The 20783-nt window shown below is 40.8% G+C and overlaps 1 protein-coding gene across 1 annotated transcript; it reads right to left on the bottom strand.

Moving 5' to 3' along the window:
- Positions 1–71: 71 nt before the first annotated feature.
- On the bottom strand, positions 72–13184 carry LOC128306669 (cyclin-dependent kinase inhibitor 1B). Its single transcript, XM_053044252.1, has 3 exons — positions 12056–13184; positions 11535–11968; positions 72–3085 (listed from the first exon to the last, which is right to left on the bottom strand). The coding sequence occupies exons 1-3, from the start codon at positions 12208–12210 to the stop codon at positions 2925–2927; spliced, it is 750 nt and encodes a 249-aa protein (XP_052900212.1). The 5' UTR covers positions 12211–13184; the 3' UTR covers positions 72–2924.
- Positions 13185–20783: the final 7599 nt, after the last annotated feature.

Raw genomic sequence — 20783 nt, 5'->3', positions numbered from 1 at the left:
AAAGATGTCATCGCTAGCTTACACACATCACCAACACATCGGCCACATTCGAATAGAGTTGTATGATTTTATTTATCGCCTTTCCAATCGCTTACATTCGATCGTCCATCATTGAGTGCAAATAAAATTTTATGTGATTTATTTCCGCCTTCTTCACTGAAGAACCACTAACTGAACCAAGGGTACAATGAGTACAGTCGGGCGAAAAACAAAATAAAATTATCCTTTTTCACTGTGCCCAATCATATTGCACGTTGCCTGGTTACGGATCGTGGTTCCTTCGCCCATGCTTTACTTTACACTTAACCACGGTTAAACGGTGTGCTGGTTACTACTGTTGTGTGATTGACTAACATGTTCACTACTATATAGTATTCTTCTGCGTGTGGATGTGTTTGTTTGATTAGTTGTTTCGCCATTAATACGGTAAATATGTTGATTTGTCCAGAGGGAACTTTTTGTTCTACATGAGGTTCTATGCTAACTTTACGTTTTTAACTGTTTTAATTACATCAGATTTGATTGTGTTTGTGGTGTTTTTTCTTGTGGCTGTTTTTTTTTGTTTATCGGATAATTTTGCACTTCGCTCATCGACCGTCTCCTTTTTTAGATATTTATCTATCGCTTACTTGTCTTTACAGTACTTAGCACATATCTAAAAAGAGATCCAACCGTTTCGATTTGCTTATAATCTTTATGTATTATCAGGTTCTTGCTTTTATTCTGCATTTATGTGAATTTAAAAAAAAGGAATTTTCCTTCTGTTTTTGTTCAATGTTTTGGTCCATATTATTCGTTATGGTGCATAAAACGTCTTCAAAGGACGACTACTATTTGGATGCAAACTTTAAATATCTTCTGTAACTGAAACTTCCGCTACTTTTCCTAAGAAACCTAAAATCTTTCAATTGAACCTTCTATCAAAATTCATACAAGCACCTAACACTAAACGCACTATATCGTGCTGCCTTCTGTACACAAGTATCTGCCTCTGCCTAATACTCACAAAACGCTAAACAATTATAAAAGGGTGGGCTGTGTTTACAAAATCAGGCCAGTGGCAATGAGTTTAGCGCGCATAATTATTTTATCCATGAGTCAATTATTCGCATTTTAGCAAAGGTGCTAACTTTGTGTTTCTTCTAGCGATGTGTAATACTAAACATTTAGCCATTACCCTAATTTCATTCTTTTCTTTGAAAATTTTTCATTAACCCTACTGCATAAATTATTGTTTTGCATACAATCACCATCGGTAATAGCGAAAAAAAGCATAGAGCGAGAGTTTTTTTTTACAAATATTTTAGAGAAACCTGTTTTATTGTATCATTTCCATTACTTGATTTCTGTATTTGCTGGTAAATATTATATTTTCTTTAGATTTTGTTGTTTGTATATGCGTCGCCCATTTTCCGCGGAATCTTTTCACGTTTGCTATTCGTCTATGGTAACGATAAATGTTGTTCACGATGTATTTATACTCCCAGCAGAATAGTTTACTTGCAAGTGGATATGCCATTGACGAAAAGGAACTATTTGATCTATCCCATCCACAACAGCTACCGGCACAAATCAAATCGTGCCTTTTCTATGCCATATCTCGCTACGAAAATGAACCTGTCACCGTATCGCAAATGTGCGTATCGTTAGACTATATACTTATGTTACAAGTATCCACTCTCGATTTGGCACGAGAACTAAACGTAACGAGTGTTTGCGCTTCGACAATGCTTAGAATTAAACGTTTTAGTTTCTTAACTATACTATACTAGACAAAATACCTTCTAAAGGCAGGATAGCCCACCGCAATAGATTCACAATAGACGAAAAGAAAAAAAAATAAACAAAAGAAAAGACTAGGAAAGTTTAGAAGGTAGGAGGAACACTTGCGCATAACATTTATGAATAACACGACATTAATTTTCTTGCGCAAGCATTAGGTACGAGATGAGATCATTTTTTCAACAAACAATTGTCGAAGATCTTATCAAACATCTAACAATATGTGGCGCATGATAATCGCGAAGCAAGAAAATAATTTTCCCTTGTAAAAACAGGGGTTTGCAAAGGAAAATGTTTTCTGCTGTAAACGTAGTACGACGAAATTAAATATATACACGCTAATTTTACTATTTTACTTCTCGTAGAACGTTTCTACCGCGTTTGGAAGCCTTAGCTTGTATTAAGCGATAGATCAGGATGAATCTCTTGATCCACAATTGCGGTGCTTCTATCGGTTATAGCAAGCTAGCAGTACAACCAAACCTTACATGATGGTTGCGCGGTTCGTCTATACCTCCCCCGTCGAATTAATTGAGAATAATTACTTTATTGTAGATATCCAAAAAAATATATATAAATTGGCGAATGTACATGTACATAAATATAGATCAACTCAAAAAAAAAGAAACAATAGACCAACGGATAGCAATAAAGCGTGCTTATGGAATAGGTTCCCTTTTACGTTATTACCGATAGGATGATTCGTAATTGGAGAAATGTGCAGAACAGATTAAAAAATATACGCTATGATTGCATCAAAATTCTGTACCATTGTTAAAAAACAATTATACAAAGCAAACTCATACCAAATATAATGGTACGATACAATTTCATGGAAAAATTGACTAAAGATATAAGAAATGTTCAAGTTATAGTGACGTAACTAGTACTAATAGTAAAAGCTGTTGAACATGAACTATTCAACCGTTTGCCAGGCGGGACAGTTTTTGAACGAAAACGCGATGACCAAAGGGTAGCGCAAACAGGAGGCCAATAATATAATGATATACTGTTTACACTTCGGGTGCGCTGCATTGATAATCGGATTCCGTCGGTCGTCTTGGGAAAGTGTCGGCTGTGTTGTAGAAATAAAGATTTGTTGGTCCTGATTCTTCTCCACTCGCATCAGATGGCACTGTTTATTAGTTTGCTGATGAAGTTGCAACCTCCTCCTGCTGCTGCTGCTGCTGCTGCTGGCCAACGCCATTCTCGGGGTTCGCCAACATCATGCGTACCTTTTTGGCGGAAATTTTCTCCACCGGAACGTTGGACGATAAGCGACGCTTGCGTTCTTTCATAAATTCTGAAATGAAAATAAAGAATTTAGTTAGTGGTGGTTTCGCTTATTAGATCGTATTTCTAAGGGATGCACAAATTGTCCGAATCGAATGATACACAAGGACCCCCCCAATGGTTTCGTCTATTAAAAGGAAACTGACCACAAACCCGGCTGTGACATGGCGTGAAAGGTCATTAGAAAGATCACCAACGGTGATACGGTCTATGTACGCTTTGGAAGGTTTGAAATGAAAATGCAAACGAAGAACGCTTATCACTTGAAATGATTCATTAGGGAGAAGACACTAAGGCTAGCTACGAGCTAGAAACGAAAAGATAAGACACGGTTGATCTTCACCAAAAGAGATTGAGGGAACGTTAAAGCTCCTGACGGGTTATTTATGTGATCATAACCCAAATCAGTGGTTAAAAAAACACAAAATATATAAGAAAACAAAGAAATTCCTACGTGTTATTGTTGTATATAAAACAAAACAATAACAATTAAAACAATCATATGTTCTTTCTCTCATATCACAAAATACAAGCTTAATGGATTATTGGTTTCATCTATTGAAAGAAAACTGACCACAAACCTTCTTTTTAAAAAGTGCTGCGGTCAGTATGACACCGGTCATCCAAGCATTAGGTACGGTTATCCAAACAACAAATGGACAACTGGCGGATCAAGCACAATACCTAATTTTGGCAACATTCGTTTCGTATCTTGGTGATAAATATTCGAAATCTATTCTTGTAGAAACTTTAAGAGAACTTTTCAACCGAGAACCGAACATAACTAACCGCAACGAATTGTTTGTCCTTTCGGAAGTGAAGAAGATTTAAAATCGATTGTTGCGCTTGCAGAACACAAGCACTGTGCGTTCCCTCTGCTTAACGAGGTTCAAAGTGACCGTTACTAATTTGCGCAACAATGCGCTTCGGGCGCAACAAACGTTTGTGAAACCATATTGACCACACCGAAAACAGATGGCAGTATCGGGTACTCTCTCTAGAGGGTCGACTAACGTTTTATTCTCTTTCGGAACACCGCGTTTTGGAAAAATTTATCTCGTGTGCATATTTTAATATTGTATCATTTTCGATAGGAACCACGAAATGGAACATAATTTATTCACCGCATTTTGTTTCCGTTTTGCATTTACCGGAACTCCGGACGGACTCCACCATAGTGCACTGCAAATGACAACAAGTCAACCGGCTGTGGCTGGCCATTAATCGGTAGTGCGTTTAGCTTCGCTGCATTCCTCATCTTTTATTCATTTATTGCTCAGTTGTTATCCCTGCGTACGCGAATAAAACCCGTAAACCACATGATCGACAGCACAGATAAAACGCACGTGGTCGCATTCGAGCGCATTGCAGAGGGTCAGATGGCGGCGTCAAAGCGCAATAGCGGGAGGGGGAAAAGCGATCGTATTGGGTCCTCGTGCGCCACCACAGTTGTAGGCGGCATTCCGGACATCCAATTCCGAGCAGGCGGAACACCACAAAAAAGGATTTAAAGGAAAACCGGAATAATGTTTGCGCACGCGTTTGCCACAACCACTGCTGCGCATGACCCCCAACCGGAGCTGTTGTTTAATGTTGTTTAATTTATTCTAATTTATGCACTACTTTTACGAAACGTGCGATCTGCATGATACCCTCGGAAATGTTGAGCCTTTATACGAGATATCATTTCCGAACGCACATCTGTTGCTAACATTTGGCCCTTCCAGAAGGTGATCTATCCGGCCTCTACCGCTCTCGGCAAAGATCACCGAAAACGCGTGCCATTTTTCGGTTCCAAACCCTCAAAAAAGAAACCACTTCACACCATCTGTGTCGCTGGGCAAACCAAAAACACCGTGCAGGTATAATTGCACGAACCGGTGTGGTTTTTGTCCAACACCAAAAACAGACAACACGCGCGTGTGCCTCCCTTAAATAGCACACGGAAATAAGGAAACGAGTGTGGAACGGAGCAAACAACACAAAAAAAACACACACACATCTGCTCCTTTCCACCTTTTTTTGAATGGCTCTTTGTGTTCTTTTTGGAGGACCTTCTAAATCTTCAACAAAATTGGACTAGATTTGACTTGTTGATCTTCAACCTGCCTGTTGCAAAACATTCTTCGGGGGGCGATTAGACCTACGATATATGTAAAGTTCTATTAATGATTTCGGTATTGTTTTACGCGTGTTTTTATAAAGAATGTTGCTCAATCGAACCAAACTGATGCACTAGCGATCGACGAAGATTTGCGCGGGAAATCAAGAATTGGAATTTCAAGGACAACAAGGGCCGAACACGATCATCGCAAATGCGCGGTTTTGCTAGCCGTCATCATAGTTTTTAAATGTCCACAAACTATTCTCCTTCGTTTCTTGTACAGGAAAAGAGACCGTTGTTATCGCGCTCGTTTCTTGCTTGTGATAAGAGGCACAACAAACACATTCATCTAACAAGTCCCCGACTTTGTCAAGTCCGTCTAGTTTCGAACGACTTGCGGCGTGTGCGGTCGTGTGTCGAGAGTACATCGAGACACGAGACTTTTACACCCGTTAAGCAAACCACGAGACCAATAGCCGCAACAAGCGAGAAGCAGATGTTCATAAGCGGTGAACCCATTTTGGCTCGTGCGTTGTAGTGAAGGCATTTAATTGCCACACAACAAATAACGCGATTGAGAATGAAGTAGTAGGTCAACACAGCTTAGACAGCAGGGCAGAAAGCAGAATCATTACGCAGATTGTGCAGTTGCGGACCTGTTGCTGCCTAACCATCATGGACCAAACTGGTTTGATTGACATGTGAATAGTCACATATTGAATGCTGAAATGCATTTATGCTTTTTTATCAATATTTAACTTTTTGATCGGTTTATCAAGTCAAGTTAGTTCAATATCAATATATTTATCAACAAAAGCGTCCCCAGGTGTACTTTAATTATATTACAACATGATTTCATTAAAATGTATACTTCAATACTCGAGATTTTGCAAAGAGACGACAACCAATACATGAAATAACAAAAAAGTATATGCGTTTGATGATGTTGATAATGGTGGACAGAAGCGAACATACAGCAAAACAACAACGCGATAAGTTTCGCGACGCTACACACCCGACCGTGCCAGACATTACCCTATCGACGACCGTAAGTGAGCGTAGCACAAGCCAAAACATGCTATTCAGGATGAAACGTGTTTACGCTTGTTGCCGTAAAGTAACTGTTTGCAGGTTGATGATTCCGGAGGCCGGAGCATAGAGAATCGCCCCTAAAAGAAGAAAGATGTGGGTAGACGGGATGGACTAGACCCTTTGAAGTGGAGGAATTGAACGGGTAAAAGACACCGTCACCGGGTAGCCCAATCCAAAGTATACGGTTCTCCTCTCTTCAGGGTAGTTTGTTTTCAGGGAGTGTTGTTACCGGTGAACAACAACAACACAAAACCAACTTGCTACAGATGACGAAATCAACCAGAATCCACCTGGCATCCTCTGCTTTTCGATTATTTACCCCGCGGTGAGGTACATCGGCCTCCGTTGCCCCGTTGTAGCGCAATACCTGATCATTACTCTTGTTCCCTACAGTGCGCAGTTACCATTACGAGTGATCGGCACATCTTGCAAGTACTTTTAAATTTTGGTATCAACCCGATGTAAACAACAAAACGGATCTCCCGTCAGAAGAGAAAGCTTACGAAAGAATACAAAAAAAAACGGGTCACTATAGTACGGTGGTGTTCAAGAAGAACAACCCATCTTATAACATCCAGTAAGAAGGTAGACGGTACGTGATATGGTAATCAAGTTTGTGTTATTTTTTAAACAATAAAACTACCAAATCATTAATTTTTACTGGAACTGTTGTAATTTTGATTATTCTAATTTATATAGAATTAAACAGTTCTACCGCGTTTCTTGCATGATTAAAATGTCTTTTCAATAGCAAAAACTTTATAAACAATGTATAGCTCTTCAAAGTTGTTTTAAAAGTAAGTTGATAATAATTTGCAGTCGTGAAAATCTTTATAATCCATTTCTAAAGCTTACTTTATGGCACAGACAAATAGCGCAATCGTAAAGGCCTAACTCTACAACATGTTCATTCTGGGTTCAAAACTGTATTGGACCGTCCGTCAGAAGGGGGATATTTTCATTATTATTATTTGCCATGCAAAACCAAATAAGTACACAACTTTTTTCAAGAACATGATGGGAAAAAGGAAAATAAGACTAAATCGTATAAAACAACCAACCACCACCCCACCATCAACAACAAAATGAAAAAGAGTACTTCAAATCGACGAAAACAACACGGTTTCAAGTAAGATCGGATTCGAATAAGAAAAAATCAACAAACAACCACCACACACAACTGCTGCAACACAGACCAATTTTCTTGTGTTTAAACTTTCGCGAAAAGTGCATTCACACAAAAACCCGTTCCTTCTTAACCCGACCCGGTGATCGATGGAAGGGATGATGGAAGGGATGCCAAACCCAACACAGCGCAAAACGGCATCAACGAGAAGAAAGCACACTTCACAGCCGACGGAAACGACTACACGTTTGCCCTCGCGCTGACCGGGGCACGGGGATGAAAAATTATAAAAAGAACACGTTCCATGGCGTACAAAACAAACGTCACACTTCCCTGTCTTACTTCATTTCCCCACCTCGCAGAAGGTTTTATCGATCGACATTAAAAATAAAGCTTCAAAAAAAGTGCAACCGCATGTATCTTCTCGTGCGGTGCAGCAGCATCATGGTGAAATTCGGTAGTTCGGTTGCATGTGTTACCGGGGACCACGGATTTCGATCGTTCGAACTGTGTTGTTCGAACAACCCCTCCGGGGGTATGGACTTACGCGCATTTGTTTTTCTGGTTTCCTTTATACCCATGCAGCCAAACACTGCACAAAATCGCCACGAGAGAAGTAATAATTTCATATCGCTACCGCGCGTGTAAATAAATTGTAAATCGAACGAAACAGAATGCAACGGGTAAACGGGGAAAATAAGACCTTCTTCCATGGGAAGGTTTCATCGTCCGTCCAGGTGTCCAAGCCATCCGGTAGCAATTCGATTGACGCATTAATGCAACAAACAACTCTTGAATTGTTCGATCAGAACAACAGGACATGAACGATCGCTGGGGCATCATGACCAGGATATTCCGTAGCAGATTTGACATCTCATTAAATCGTGAATGTGTTTTAAAATAAATTATTCCGCTTTTTAGCTAAAATTATATTTATATTTTAAAAAATTATATTTTTATTTTTATTATTTTATATTTGGAAAAAAATACGCTACTGGTTTTTTAAAATTCCGAGAGTTTAAAAATAAATTGATTGAATTTCCAATCATAACAGGCATATGAAATCACCAATTAAATTGCGAAAACTCGAGCTAGCAATTAAATATGGAGACCGATTAAATGACCTCTTTATTCAATTTTAATTATATATTCCATTCACAACTCACTGGTGCGGTTTTAAATTAACAACAAAGAAAAAAACACAACAATCTGCCGAAATAAAGATGTATTAGGCATTACAATAGAGACAGAAATTCTATAGTTCCTCTTTCATGTGTATAGCTCCACATATATTCGCACAACAATATACTCGCTGTGACTGGTTACCGAGTTCAATGGAAGAGTCCAAAAATCAAACCAGAAAAACATCCCGTGCAGCACCCAAATGTGTGTGGTTTGTGTTGATGGTGCTATTGCTGATTCAGAGCCAACTTCCGGAGGAACTGCACTACAACAGAAACCCCAGGAATAATGTCGAGACCCCGTACTGTGCCTAACCTATTGCTACAGCATGAGCTGCGAAAAAAAATCGAATGGGTCTCTGCTTACCAGCAGGATTTGCCTTCCCATTGACCTTCTGCAGAAGCAAATTGTTCGGACAGGGAATTTCTTTTCACCAAAACCCTACACAGGTATCAATTTCAAGAAGGGTATGCCCCGTAATATTTCTCTAATTTAGACGTAATTGCAAGGAAAACAGAAAAAACGCACACACAAAACTCGTGAACCACATTACCCAAAAGCTTTTAGTGTAGAAACCAAAAAGAGAATCATAGAGGAACGTACCAACGGCATAAACACCGTTCACAAAAGGTGCACGTGGTGTGCTGTGCGCGCACGCTTTCTTCCGGTCATGGAAAACAGCAAAAAAAAACTCCGAGAACCGAATAAATTGACCGACTGTGACCCCGTTGCTACTAGGGAGAAGAAAGCACCGGTAAAAGGAACAAATTTGCGTCTGCCCTTTTGAATGTTTATTCCTTTTTTTTCCAGTTCTTTATCTATATTTATCGTTGTTTGTTTCCTCTAAATCCCGTGGAGAGCTTTTACGGTCTATCGTTACAACTCCAATTAGCAAAAAATATTCCCTGTCCGGTATGGGTTAATGTCACAGTACCACAGTACCGTCGCCACACTTTTGCTCATGAGTCAGCCCCTAAACGTAAGAAGGCCAACTAAACGATAGCTGAACATGCATTTTAAACGGTGGCCGAAAAAAGAGAGACAAACAAATATTCTTAAATGGAGCGCTGCGTAGACGTTACAGTGGAACAAATAAAGTTGAATTAATACTGCTTACAGCAGCTGTTTCTCGCTTATTCCATTGTTTGGAATCTTCTTTATAAATGAAGAGGAAAGTTAATTAAACTAGAATATAGGAATTTAGAGAACATAAAAAAATTCAAGGTGACCTATGTCAGCAATTTCTCCCAATGATGATAGGATTAAGTCATCCAGAAAATAATCTCTCTCCGATGTTCTTGTTCTAAACCTCGAAACAATTTCCCCTCGCAAGTACACAACTGCACGTTAATTAAGCAAGCAACCTCTAAATAAAGCACCCTTGCAAAAACGGCAGACCGGAGCATACAAGTGCCGGCGAAAGAAACATATCAAGCGTAAAAATCGCGACCCGAAACTGGAACAAGACAATTGTATAATTACACATAAATGCAAGTCGGCGCAGCGAAACACGAACGCCCCGACTGATGCTACAGCCAAGTCATGTTCGCGAAACAACAACAGCGAGCTCAATTAAATCGTTACAAACGATTCTTTTTTCTTCTAACCGTGAAATACATAACCACCAACCGCCAGACACAAGAGGTATAAGAAGCAGAAAAGAGCAGCATAACTGTCACGCATTTGAACGTGAATGCTCCGACGAGGTTCTTTTCTTTAAAGGTACGAAAGGTAAAAATAATAACGATCTTTCCATCCTTCCGGGCGCAACAGAGGAGCATGTAAAAAGGAATACCCCACGCTAAATGAGGGTGTAATATGGAAAATAGATCCCAACCGAATTGCTGCGCCCTTGGTTTGCCCTGTTCGCCCTTTTTGTTCTACAGCTATCCTCATCACACGCCGCCGTACACGTGCGCACAGATGTGAAAAGCAGGAAAACATAAAACACAGGCATATATGGTACGCCTGTTCTGTAAAACGGCGATCTCGCGATCAGTCACAAAGACACAACAAAAGGGGGAAAAAAACCGTTGGTAAATGCGACGAACCATAAAACACCTCCACCAGGGCATGTAGTTGGTGTGATAAGAAGGGTGAAAACAGCCGAGAACTCACTGGAAGAAAGCACAAGTTATTCGTTGGATAGAGCAAAAGGAATTTAGAGTTCCCCGTCTGAAGATCTCAAAATATGATCAGATGTTTTATGTGGTCAGTCGAAAGAACCATACATTTCACGCTTTCCATGAGCCGCGCCCTTTGCTGTGTTGTGCGGTAGAAGCAAGGGATGGAACAAATGGAAAAGAAATCGTAAGAATCCTACCATTCGCAGGATATGCACGGGATCTCCGCACCCTCACTGAACAAAGTATGTATTTTTCTGGTTCTTAATTCTCAACGGTTACGACTCATTTTTCGTGTGTTGTCCCCTTCTGGAGTACACAAAAGCTCCTCTTCAGAAAGGTATTGAGTTCGATTAATGTCAGTAACCTTTGCATAAGGGAAACCTTTTAGGACATATTGTTCCCGTCTGCAGTTATTTACACGGATCGTTTTTCTTTTCTCGATAATAAGATCAAAAGGTAAGCTATGTTTTAAAACTATGAAAAAATAACATTCATTTCAATCCTTCAGATCAGACCTCAAGTCGCACACAGACTTGTGCTGAGTTAATTAATGAGATCATTAAAAAGCATCAATAAGGCGTGAAACCAAAGATATTCCTCGCTAGACGCAACTAATTGCTTCTCTTTACCCATCGACCCAAAAGAAAGCATTGTTAAAAATCATTCTTCCGGTACAAGAACGCTGTAAGCTACCGTGTTGGAATGCAATCAGTTCCTCTTTGTGGCGTACTAGAACCTCGGAAATCTTGGCTTCCCATTTACTAACTTCCAATGTCTTATGTTTACCCGTAGGCTGGATAGTTAGACCTGCGAGGACAATCACACTCACCTGTAATTTGCGGCTGCCTCATTTTCGAACCCTTCGACGACGAAGGCTTTGGCGAACCGGTGCGCTGGGGAGGGCTGGGCAGTATCGCTTCCTTTACTTGTTCCAGCGGCAGTGTCGAGGGATTTGAAGATTGTGACTCATCATGGGATTCTACATCCCCGCCGAAGTCTCGGTTGGCACGTTCCGCTCGCTCATCCAACAGTTCTTCCGACGAAAGGCAATCTTCTGAGCTGATGCTACTCGTTCGTTTAACGCCAGAGGAATTGGCGACAGTTAGAACATGTGCAGCCTGGGTACTCCAAATCGGTACCACCGGGACACGGTTAACCTGCTCCCATTGCATCGTCCCATTCAGTGGAATGCCGTGGCGGAAGTCGAAGTTCCATTTTTGCTTCTTTTCTTCTTCCTGCAGCTGCATTTGAGCCACGTAAATCCTGCAAACAGAAACAAACATAAAGTTAGTCAATACATCACATGTTTCCCAGATCTGTTGCTATTTACGCCACTCAAACGACACTTACTGCTTAACTTCATCAGATTTAACCGCACCGAACAGATTCCTTTTGGTTCTGGTTAGTTTTGTTTTCGTCGCGGAATGCCTGTGGCCGATTTTCACTGGCGGTGGTACCGAACAGTGCAACGTTTCCATCATGTTGAAGTACACCTGCGCTCCCATTGTGTAGTGCGATTTTTTGTAATTTTACACCAGTAAACCTTCCGCCACTTTTGGTGTGTCCCAAATGCAAGGGTTTCTTTACTTCTTCAAAGTTTTCTGCTTACGACGCTGCGTCTCTGTTTGTATACACACGCTCCGTTATTTTGCACTTGTCAATCTGACACACAACGGGGCAGCGTTTTTTTCCTATGTGTTGCAAATCTCTACATTAAGATGGCGTCCTGCACTTTGCACGCATTGAAACTTTGTCTGCAGCCCTTCATTCAAGGACGATTATACCGTGGCACAGTAATACCAACAAAATAATTTCCAATTGTTGCAAACATTCAATCGCCACAGTTTTTGCACTTCACAACCAACTCCAAAGCCACTATTTTCTTTATCGTTCGTTTTTCAAAACCCTCGTACGCATACACGCACGCGCGGAACCACACTTGTTTTTCAAACGATTCGAACACTACTACAAACGTACTCGTCGCTGTTGTTGCACTGCTACACTGGCTTGACTCACGCAAGCGCAAGTAGATGTGTGAGTGTTGCGATGATTTTCAGCTCAAATTTGAGGTTATATTCATGTGTCTCGTAACGGGGCCCAACCTGTTTATAATTTGCTACCACTGGCCGTTTTGTTTCGTGCGTTATATATTCATTTGAGCATTTATTTTCCCATCGAAGTAATGTTGAACTGCTTTTTCATCTATTCTCACATCACGCACCCAGTGTAAAACTATAGCGCAGACGCTTTGTATTCTTTACTCGCGACAATCATTCGTCCGATTTCACAAACGCGCGTCGGTTCAAAGAAAGCACGATTGTACACAGCAAATGTCACACGTAAACTTCACTTTCTCAGCAACGGGAATACACATTCACTTTCTGCACGCAACGATCTCACTGCAGATCGCTATTCCTGAATTCGTTCACTTCGAAGGCGAAATACACAACTGCGGGAGCTCGATCCTGGCAAACCGAACTCGCCGAAGTTTTCAACAGAAATGCGATGCGTTTGACGGGCGTCAGAACAAAGCTGGCTTGCCTTTTCGACGACCATTTCACGCACACATGTATACCGAACGTTGATGGTAGTGTGCGTGCACGCGCGCCGGCTATCGACAACGCTACGCACGTTTCGGAGCATGACAAAGAAAAGTATTGAATTAGCTTGGTAATTGGGTGTTATGTTTAAAAATTAACATTTTTAAATAAAAATGATCATAAATGAGATTTGTCTAAATAAGAACTAAAAGGACAGATTTAGTCAAATCATAAGCAAATTCGTTATAAAACGAAAAATATAATTTTATTGTTTGTTTCCCTAAAGCGTAATGATAGGAGGATTATGCTTGCGCAACGCGTGATGCCATGCGTTAACATAACGAAAAGAAGAGGAAGAAACTTGTGGGTTTTTTTCTCAACACGCAACATAAAGGTTCCTTCTTCCATTTCTGTTCTTTTCTCTGGCTAACCTTGGCGATGTATTTGCTTCTCCTTTCTTCATTGCTGCGGGTTGTAGCGCTATCTGCCTATTTCTCGTCGTTTGCTTTGATTGCGTCTTTGGGATGACCACGTTGCGTGGAGGGTTTTTAAATCGATCGAAGAAAAGGCTTGAGTCGCGGGTTTTCTTCCTCGTGTGCGGAGTTGTCTTTTTTGTCTCGTTTGGGCTGTAAGGTTTTAGGAAACACACAGGAGACCAGGCCGCTGGAGATTTAAAGATGATGCTTTTCTTCTTCGCGTTCGCGTCGGTTTGGACTTCTCGCTGCCGTTGTTGTCCCCGGGATTGTCTCGTGGTTTGCTCCCGCATATGCTTATCATGAGCATAACCTTTTTTTCCTTTCGTTTAAGCGTTTTAAATTTTCAAAACAAACGTCTTTTTTGGAAATCATTCTATTTTTTCTACCTGTTGGCTTGTTCATCTTCGATCGTTAGACGGACCGTTTTAATTCGTGCTGTAGGTGTTAGATTTTAAAAAAAAAAACCTCTTTCGTACCATACGTGGTCGGCACAAGGGGGAACTATGCTTTAAATCCTGTACGGATGTGTGACGGAACTTGCTTTTCGAACAGTTTTGTTCCTACTCCTTTCATCCTACGCAGACGCCTACTCGGCGGTTTTCAACTCGCAGCATCAGACAACAGACCTGGTCACGTGGTGGTTTTACGCTGACGCAACGCGCCGCAACATTTTACAGAACAGAACACGATGAAGCACGTTTTGGCAAGTTTTACGATGGACAATCGTTAAATTCTGCGCAGTATTTGCATCACCTTGTTGATCCGTGTTGCCGAAGTAATGTGCAAGCCGTCGAGCGTCATCAAACAACTGTCTACCGAATTGGACCACCGGGAACTACCGCACGGTAGTACACACCTTCGCAAAATGTCCTTAAATTCATCTTCACCCATCTCATCCGAAGCCTTGGAACTGCAAACATTTGGTAACCTATTTGCCAACTGCTGCGAGGCACCTGATGGGCATCGATCCATCCGATCGTACAATTACGGCACTTCATTTTGGGGGGATGACACCCAAACCATCGCAGGTCTTCCTGCATGATGAGAACTACAACATCAAACCGAAAGGTTTGGAAAGCAGCTCACATGCCTGGGGAAACTGGAAAACGGATACCTGATACACGGCTTTCCGTAAGGTTCGTTGAACGTTGTTGGAGTTTTTGGGAGATTATTTTTTCTACAGAATGTGTATGAGGTCCAAGTTTAAAGAAAAAAATATACAACTAAACGCCCTTTTGAAAATGGTTCCATTAGCCAGCTGTGTCATCCCCGGTTAGTTTCGTTAGTGATTGTGATAAATGATGTGACGTCCATCATGTCTTTCGTCGCGAACGCCCGGGATTCTCTATTGTGCATACAAAGGGTAGAGAATTATGAAGTTTATCACATAACCCGAGAGATGTTGTCAAAACGGTGAAGCTGATAAATGTGACCCGAAACCCGGAAAAGGAAGCTCTCTCTTTCGAAGAAGGTTCGATGTGCATGTACCAGCAGAACTCAGCACAACTCCACACCCTGCAATGTAATTGAGAAGACCCTCACAAGACAATACCCATAACCGGAGCAGGTCGATCAACCGAAAATATCAACAAAGAGTGTAGCAGAAAAAAAACCACGATCAACAAATATCCAAAAAGGGATAAAAAAAACATCCAACTTTTGCTAATCGTTTCGCGACAATTGATATAATTAATGGTAAAATGGTATTCCACAGTGCAGCAGCGTGTAGCAAAACGCGAGGGAAAAAAAGATGCCACTTACCGACGGGGTTTTTTCACAAATTGGCAGGGCCGGTCCATTGATCTCGATTCCCGTTGCTTCCTGAGAAAAGGGATGCGTGGTGGGAATTCGACGATATTGCATCCACAGCCAACCAATGCATTCCACTGCGCAATGAAGCGGGCAAGATAGTGAAGGATTCGGTGTAGTTTGATCATACAGCGAGTTAACCAGCATATGTGTGAGTCCGCATCACGCACATCTTTTTATCATCAGAAATATATTAACTGTTTTTCTATCCGAAATATATTAACTGGCGTCCGAATAGGTAGTTACTGTGCACGGGAATAGTATAAGTGCGATAATAGAAAAAAAATCCTAATCGGAAAGATAGAAAAAAAATATCTTTCGAGTAGTCGAAGGAGCTACTAATTATTGGCACAAAGCGAGGACTGGGACACCGTGGACTGCACTCGATTGTTTGCTGAAACCCGGAGTACTTCAACGGAAAAGGGACAACCCTCTTCAAGCTGCCCAGCTCTCCCCCGATCCAACAGAACATCCAACAGGACACGTGATAAGTAGGAAAACAGAAAAAATAACTACTGAAACAAATGTAGCTAACATTTTTGAACTTGGAAAGGTTCCCGATTTCGTCAAAGATCTAAGAGAGTTCAACGGTCGCCCGACAGAGCTCATAAATTGGATTAACTACGTTGAAGAAATTTTGACTTTGTGTGTGAGTTGCAAAGTATCGCAATTGCTTGGTAGCCTTATCCAACGTACAATCAGACGAAAAATTGTCGGCGAAGCAGCTGATGTTTTAAACATAAAAAAACATTTCAACTGATTGGAATGAAACTAAAGAAACCCTACTTTTACATTACGGCGATAAAAGAGATTTATTTACGTTGGATTTTGAGCTCACGACAATGCGAAAAGAAAAAAGTGAAAGTGTACACTCATATTACCAACGAATAAACGGAATACTTGCTCTTATTATAGCACACTAGCAAACGAACGAAAAATATAGAGATAATGCACCAATACATTCGCAAGTGCAGTGAAAAAGCATTACACTCCTTCATGCGTGGATTAGACAGGCCAATGTCCTTCATCCTAAAAACAGCCGCTCCATCAAGCTTAAATAAAGCTTATCAGCTTTGCCAAGAATACTACAATAGAGAAATGCGTTGCACTTCGGACCGGTTCGGATCTCATAGCAGACCCGATCTTAGCAGCCAACCGGTTCCGAAGCCTCGTAGTATTTTCAACCCAATGGCTCTCCCGAGAGAATCAACTGGCTTTGCTTCACGCACAGCAACCCAGTGCGTACCAAATTACCAGGTGAAAAATAGTAGCCGTTATCAAGCACCCACACAAATGGAAGTGGATGAAAGTGTGCGATTTGATGACAGATCAAGCTCGAGAGGATTTCTCGATCAAAAACGTCCGAGAGCACCATCATCACAGATGAATGATTTTAAACGGCAGGCGAATGCCCTATATCAGTACCAACACAATGGAAATGAGTACGATACAGGTGTCAATTTTAATGACCACATCACACCACAGAATCATTTTTTAGAGTGGAATCACAAATTGTAGAACCTACACTACCATTTGTTAAATAATTTACCAATATTGGTGAGTTCCCTTTTCTCGTCGATACCGGAGCAAACATTAGTCTAATAGATCCAAAATTAGCAAATTATTGTAAAGAAAATAAGCCATATAAATTGCCTGAACGAAACATTGCTAGCGCTAGTGGTCAATTCAATATATCATCGGCAATAGATATCAATTTTTTCAATCCAAAAATTGACCACAATTGCACATTTATTTTGCATTCTTTCTTTCTTGGAATTATTGGGACAGATATACTCAAAAGTTTGAACGCTGTCATAGATTTAGAAAACGATATTTTGAAATTGAATAAATATTCTCAATTCTTAAATATTCCAATTTATTCATATACTTCACCCAAAACTTCAAATCCAATATTTAGAACAGACCATTTAAATGCAAATGTAAAGGAAAAATTAAAACAAGTACTTGATGCAAACATTACGCTATTCCATGAACCGAAAATTAAACTTACATGCTGAACAAATGTGGAGTGCACCATTAATACAATCGATGATATACCAATACATTAAAGAGTATACCCGTACCCAGCATCGTATGCTCAAGAGGTCAATAAACAAATCAACGACTTATTAGATAACGGCATTATTAGACCATCTCACTCTGCGTGGACAGCTCCTGTATGGATTGTTCCGAAAAAAACGGATGCATCTGGACAAACAAAAATTTCGCATGGTCGTTGATTACAGAAAGCTGAAGCAGAAGACAAATGCAGATAGGTATCCGACGCCGGAAATAAATTATGTAATCGATCAACTTAAAGGGCATAATTATTTCACAACTTTAGACCTAGCATCAGGATTTTACATTTTTATTTTTTTTTCGAATGAGACCTAGTGATATAGAAAAAACCGCATTTGCCATTAATAATGGTAAATATGAATTTCTTAGAATGCCATTTGGGCTAAAGAATGGTCCAGCTATTTTTGAAAGAGCGATCGATGACGTTCTTCGTAATGAAATAGGTAGAACATGTTATGTATACATGGATGATGTTATTGTATTTGATAAAAATCTCGAGGAACATTTAAACAATTTGAACACTGTTTTGAAATTATTAAGTAACGCTCATTTAAAAGATCAAATTGATAAATCGGAATTTTTACATAATAAAATTGAATTTTTAGGTTACATTATTACTGCAGAAAATGGAAGGAATATGCAATTTTCCTGAGCCAACTAATATAAAACAATTGCGTGGCTTTCTTAGAATTATCGGATATTATCAGGTTTGTAAAAGACTTCGCAAGAATAGCCAAACCTCTGACACCCTGCAATGTAATTGAGAAGACCCTCACAAGACAATACCCATAACCGGAGCAGGTCGATCAACCGAAAATATCAACAAAGAGTGTAGCAGAAAAAAAACCACGATCAACAAATATCCAAAAAGGGATAAAAAAAACATCCAACTTTTGCTAATCGTTTCGCGACAATTGATATAATTAATGGTAAAATGGTATTCCACAGTGCAGCAGCGTGTAGCAAAACGCGAGGGAAAAAAAGATGCCACTTACCGACGGGGTTTTTTCACAAATTGGCAGGGCCGGTCCATTGATCTCGATTCCCGTTGCTTCCTGAGAAAAGGGATGCGTGGTGGGAATTCGACGATGTTGCATCCACAGCCAACCAATGCATTCCACTGTGCAATGAAGCGGGCAAGATAGTGAAGGATTCGGTGTAGTTTGATCATACAGCGAGTTAACCGTCATATGTGTGAGTCCGCATCACGCACATCTTTTTATCTCATTAGTATCTATCACCCATACATATATAAGTTTAGATTATAATTCGGCTAGGTACTGATAGAATAATAAAACAGAAAGCAGTCATAATTTTGTACTCGACGTGTCTACATCTACCTCTTTCTATCCGAAATATATTAACTAGCGTCAAGTAGGTAGCACGATCGGCAAAGTCACACTTCACAGGCGCAGTTTGATCTGAAGACAAATATGCTGCCATTTGCACAATTAGCTACTGCCGACGACAGCCGACAGGGCAAAATAGTTGGGTTTGCCGTTGACCAAACCCAACAGGGAGCTAGCGCCGTTGGTAATTGGTACGAATTTCTTACCGAAAGTATCTTCGTTCGATGATCCCGAGCCGACGATCGGTTGTATTGATGGTTGCTGTAGAAGCGGCACGGCAATAGGAAGATAATTAATCTTGTTGGATGGAGGTTTCGCAGGCTCCGGGTTCGACATCTTGAAGGATAGCCAAGGGGAGAGAGTTCAAGATGATGTGATAATTTGCGAATATTATCCTGATCTGTTTGTTTTGGGTTGTCACTGTTCAACTTGAGTAGCCTACCGGAAACACACTCATTGATGAGCTATCGCTTTTAAACTGATGATTAATGTTCTTTTAAAGGAGCTTCGTTTGCCACTTTAGCTGATTCCTTCTGTATCCCGTTTGACTATTTCTCCTTTCGTTTCTTTGTTTGTTATTCATGCACTGACAAAGAAATTTATTTTCATTTAAGTTACATTTTCCTTCAAAGAAATTTGTATAACTTTATTTCTAGATTTTATAAATTGTTAAAGTAGAATTGTACTGCATTTCGGCCTGTGTGAAAAATACTTTCGCGAATCAAATCACAGCATAAAATTATTTATGTTGTTCCAACCTCTCCATTGTTATCGCAAGGAAATTAATTTACTGTTGGTTCCACAAGCTAAACCACAAATTTGGTAGCTAAAATGGAGCTGATTGTGTAAGTGAAATTTATGAACCAAACTTTCCCCGGCGAAACCAATTAAGAATTGGGAAAAAGAAATTGCCTTACCCAATATCAACGCCGTGCCGGTACGCTGGTCGTAACTTATTGGAGTGGATCGTTCAATAGTGTTCGATGGCGCCACCGGAGTAACCTCACCTATCGGTTCGAATAAATTTCATCCAGCACAATCGATCGGTTGACAGGACTGCGGTGTTGGAACGCATTCCCGGCCGTTCCGACGCTGGTCATAAATTGAATCGCGCCTCTCGTGGAATGAATTCCTGGTGTCCCTTGCCTTCGTAAAATCCCTGCCAGCAGACGGCGTGTTACTGATATGGCTGATAGGTTACACCGATGCAAAAAGGATGCATCCGGCCGGGCCGTGTGGATGATAATGGACGTTTTGTCACAGTTCGTAAACTGTGCGCTCATCTCGCTTGCAATGCAGGGCCCGAGCGGCGCGCAGGCATACAACGAAAAGGACAACGAAAGGATCAATCAGCAGTACACGCAACACGACCGTACGGTTGTTGAGTGATAGAGCGACGTTGCACAAGGGACGGTGGAAGGGCGATTTTTTTTTTTTTCGTTCCTCGTTCCATTTCGGTGCAGCAGGGGAAGAACGCCATCGAGTAGCATATCACATTTTATGTACCATGGCGAAAGTGACGAACGCGAGACGCGCCGATCTTCAGGGAATGGAAACTGTTGACTTTAAAGCTTGCACTAGGCCTAGCAGCTGTAAACACGACGACTGCACAACGGAAGCCAATTCTTGCGTGCGCCGAATTCCGTCCAAGCTCCGAAATCAATAAACTATCCTTTTATTATCCAGCGTATCACATCGCACCGGCTCGAGAGGGAGTTCCCGAAAAGCGGTAATGAGAACCCGGGGAAGGTTGTGCAGGGAGTGAAAAATAAAAACGGCCGATATGCAGATGCGAAACATACGTAATCATATTTTATGCTTTTCC

Source organism: Anopheles moucheti, chromosome 2 (assembly GCF_943734755.1).
Source record: "Anopheles moucheti chromosome 2, idAnoMoucSN_F20_07, whole genome shotgun sequence".
NCBI lineage: Eukaryota > Metazoa > Arthropoda > Insecta > Diptera > Culicidae > Anopheles > Anopheles moucheti.
Note: the sequence above shows the minus strand (reverse complement) of the source record. Positions and strands in the feature narration are given on the sequence as shown.

Excerpts from the sequence above, each read along its gene's own strand:
- LOC128306669 (XM_053044252.1), bottom strand. The coding sequence starts at position 12,210 with ATGGGAGCGCAGGTGTACTTCAACATGATGGAAACGTTGCACTGTTCG. Across the intron at positions 11,969-12,055 it reads AAATCTGATGAAGTTAAGCA|GATTTACGTGGCTCAAATGC; the intron begins GTAAGTGTCGTT and ends TTCTGTTTGCAG. Across the intron at positions 3,086-11,534 it reads GAGGCAGCCGCAAATTACAG|AATTTATGAAAGAACGCAAG; the intron begins GTGAGTGTGATT and ends TTTTCATTTCAG.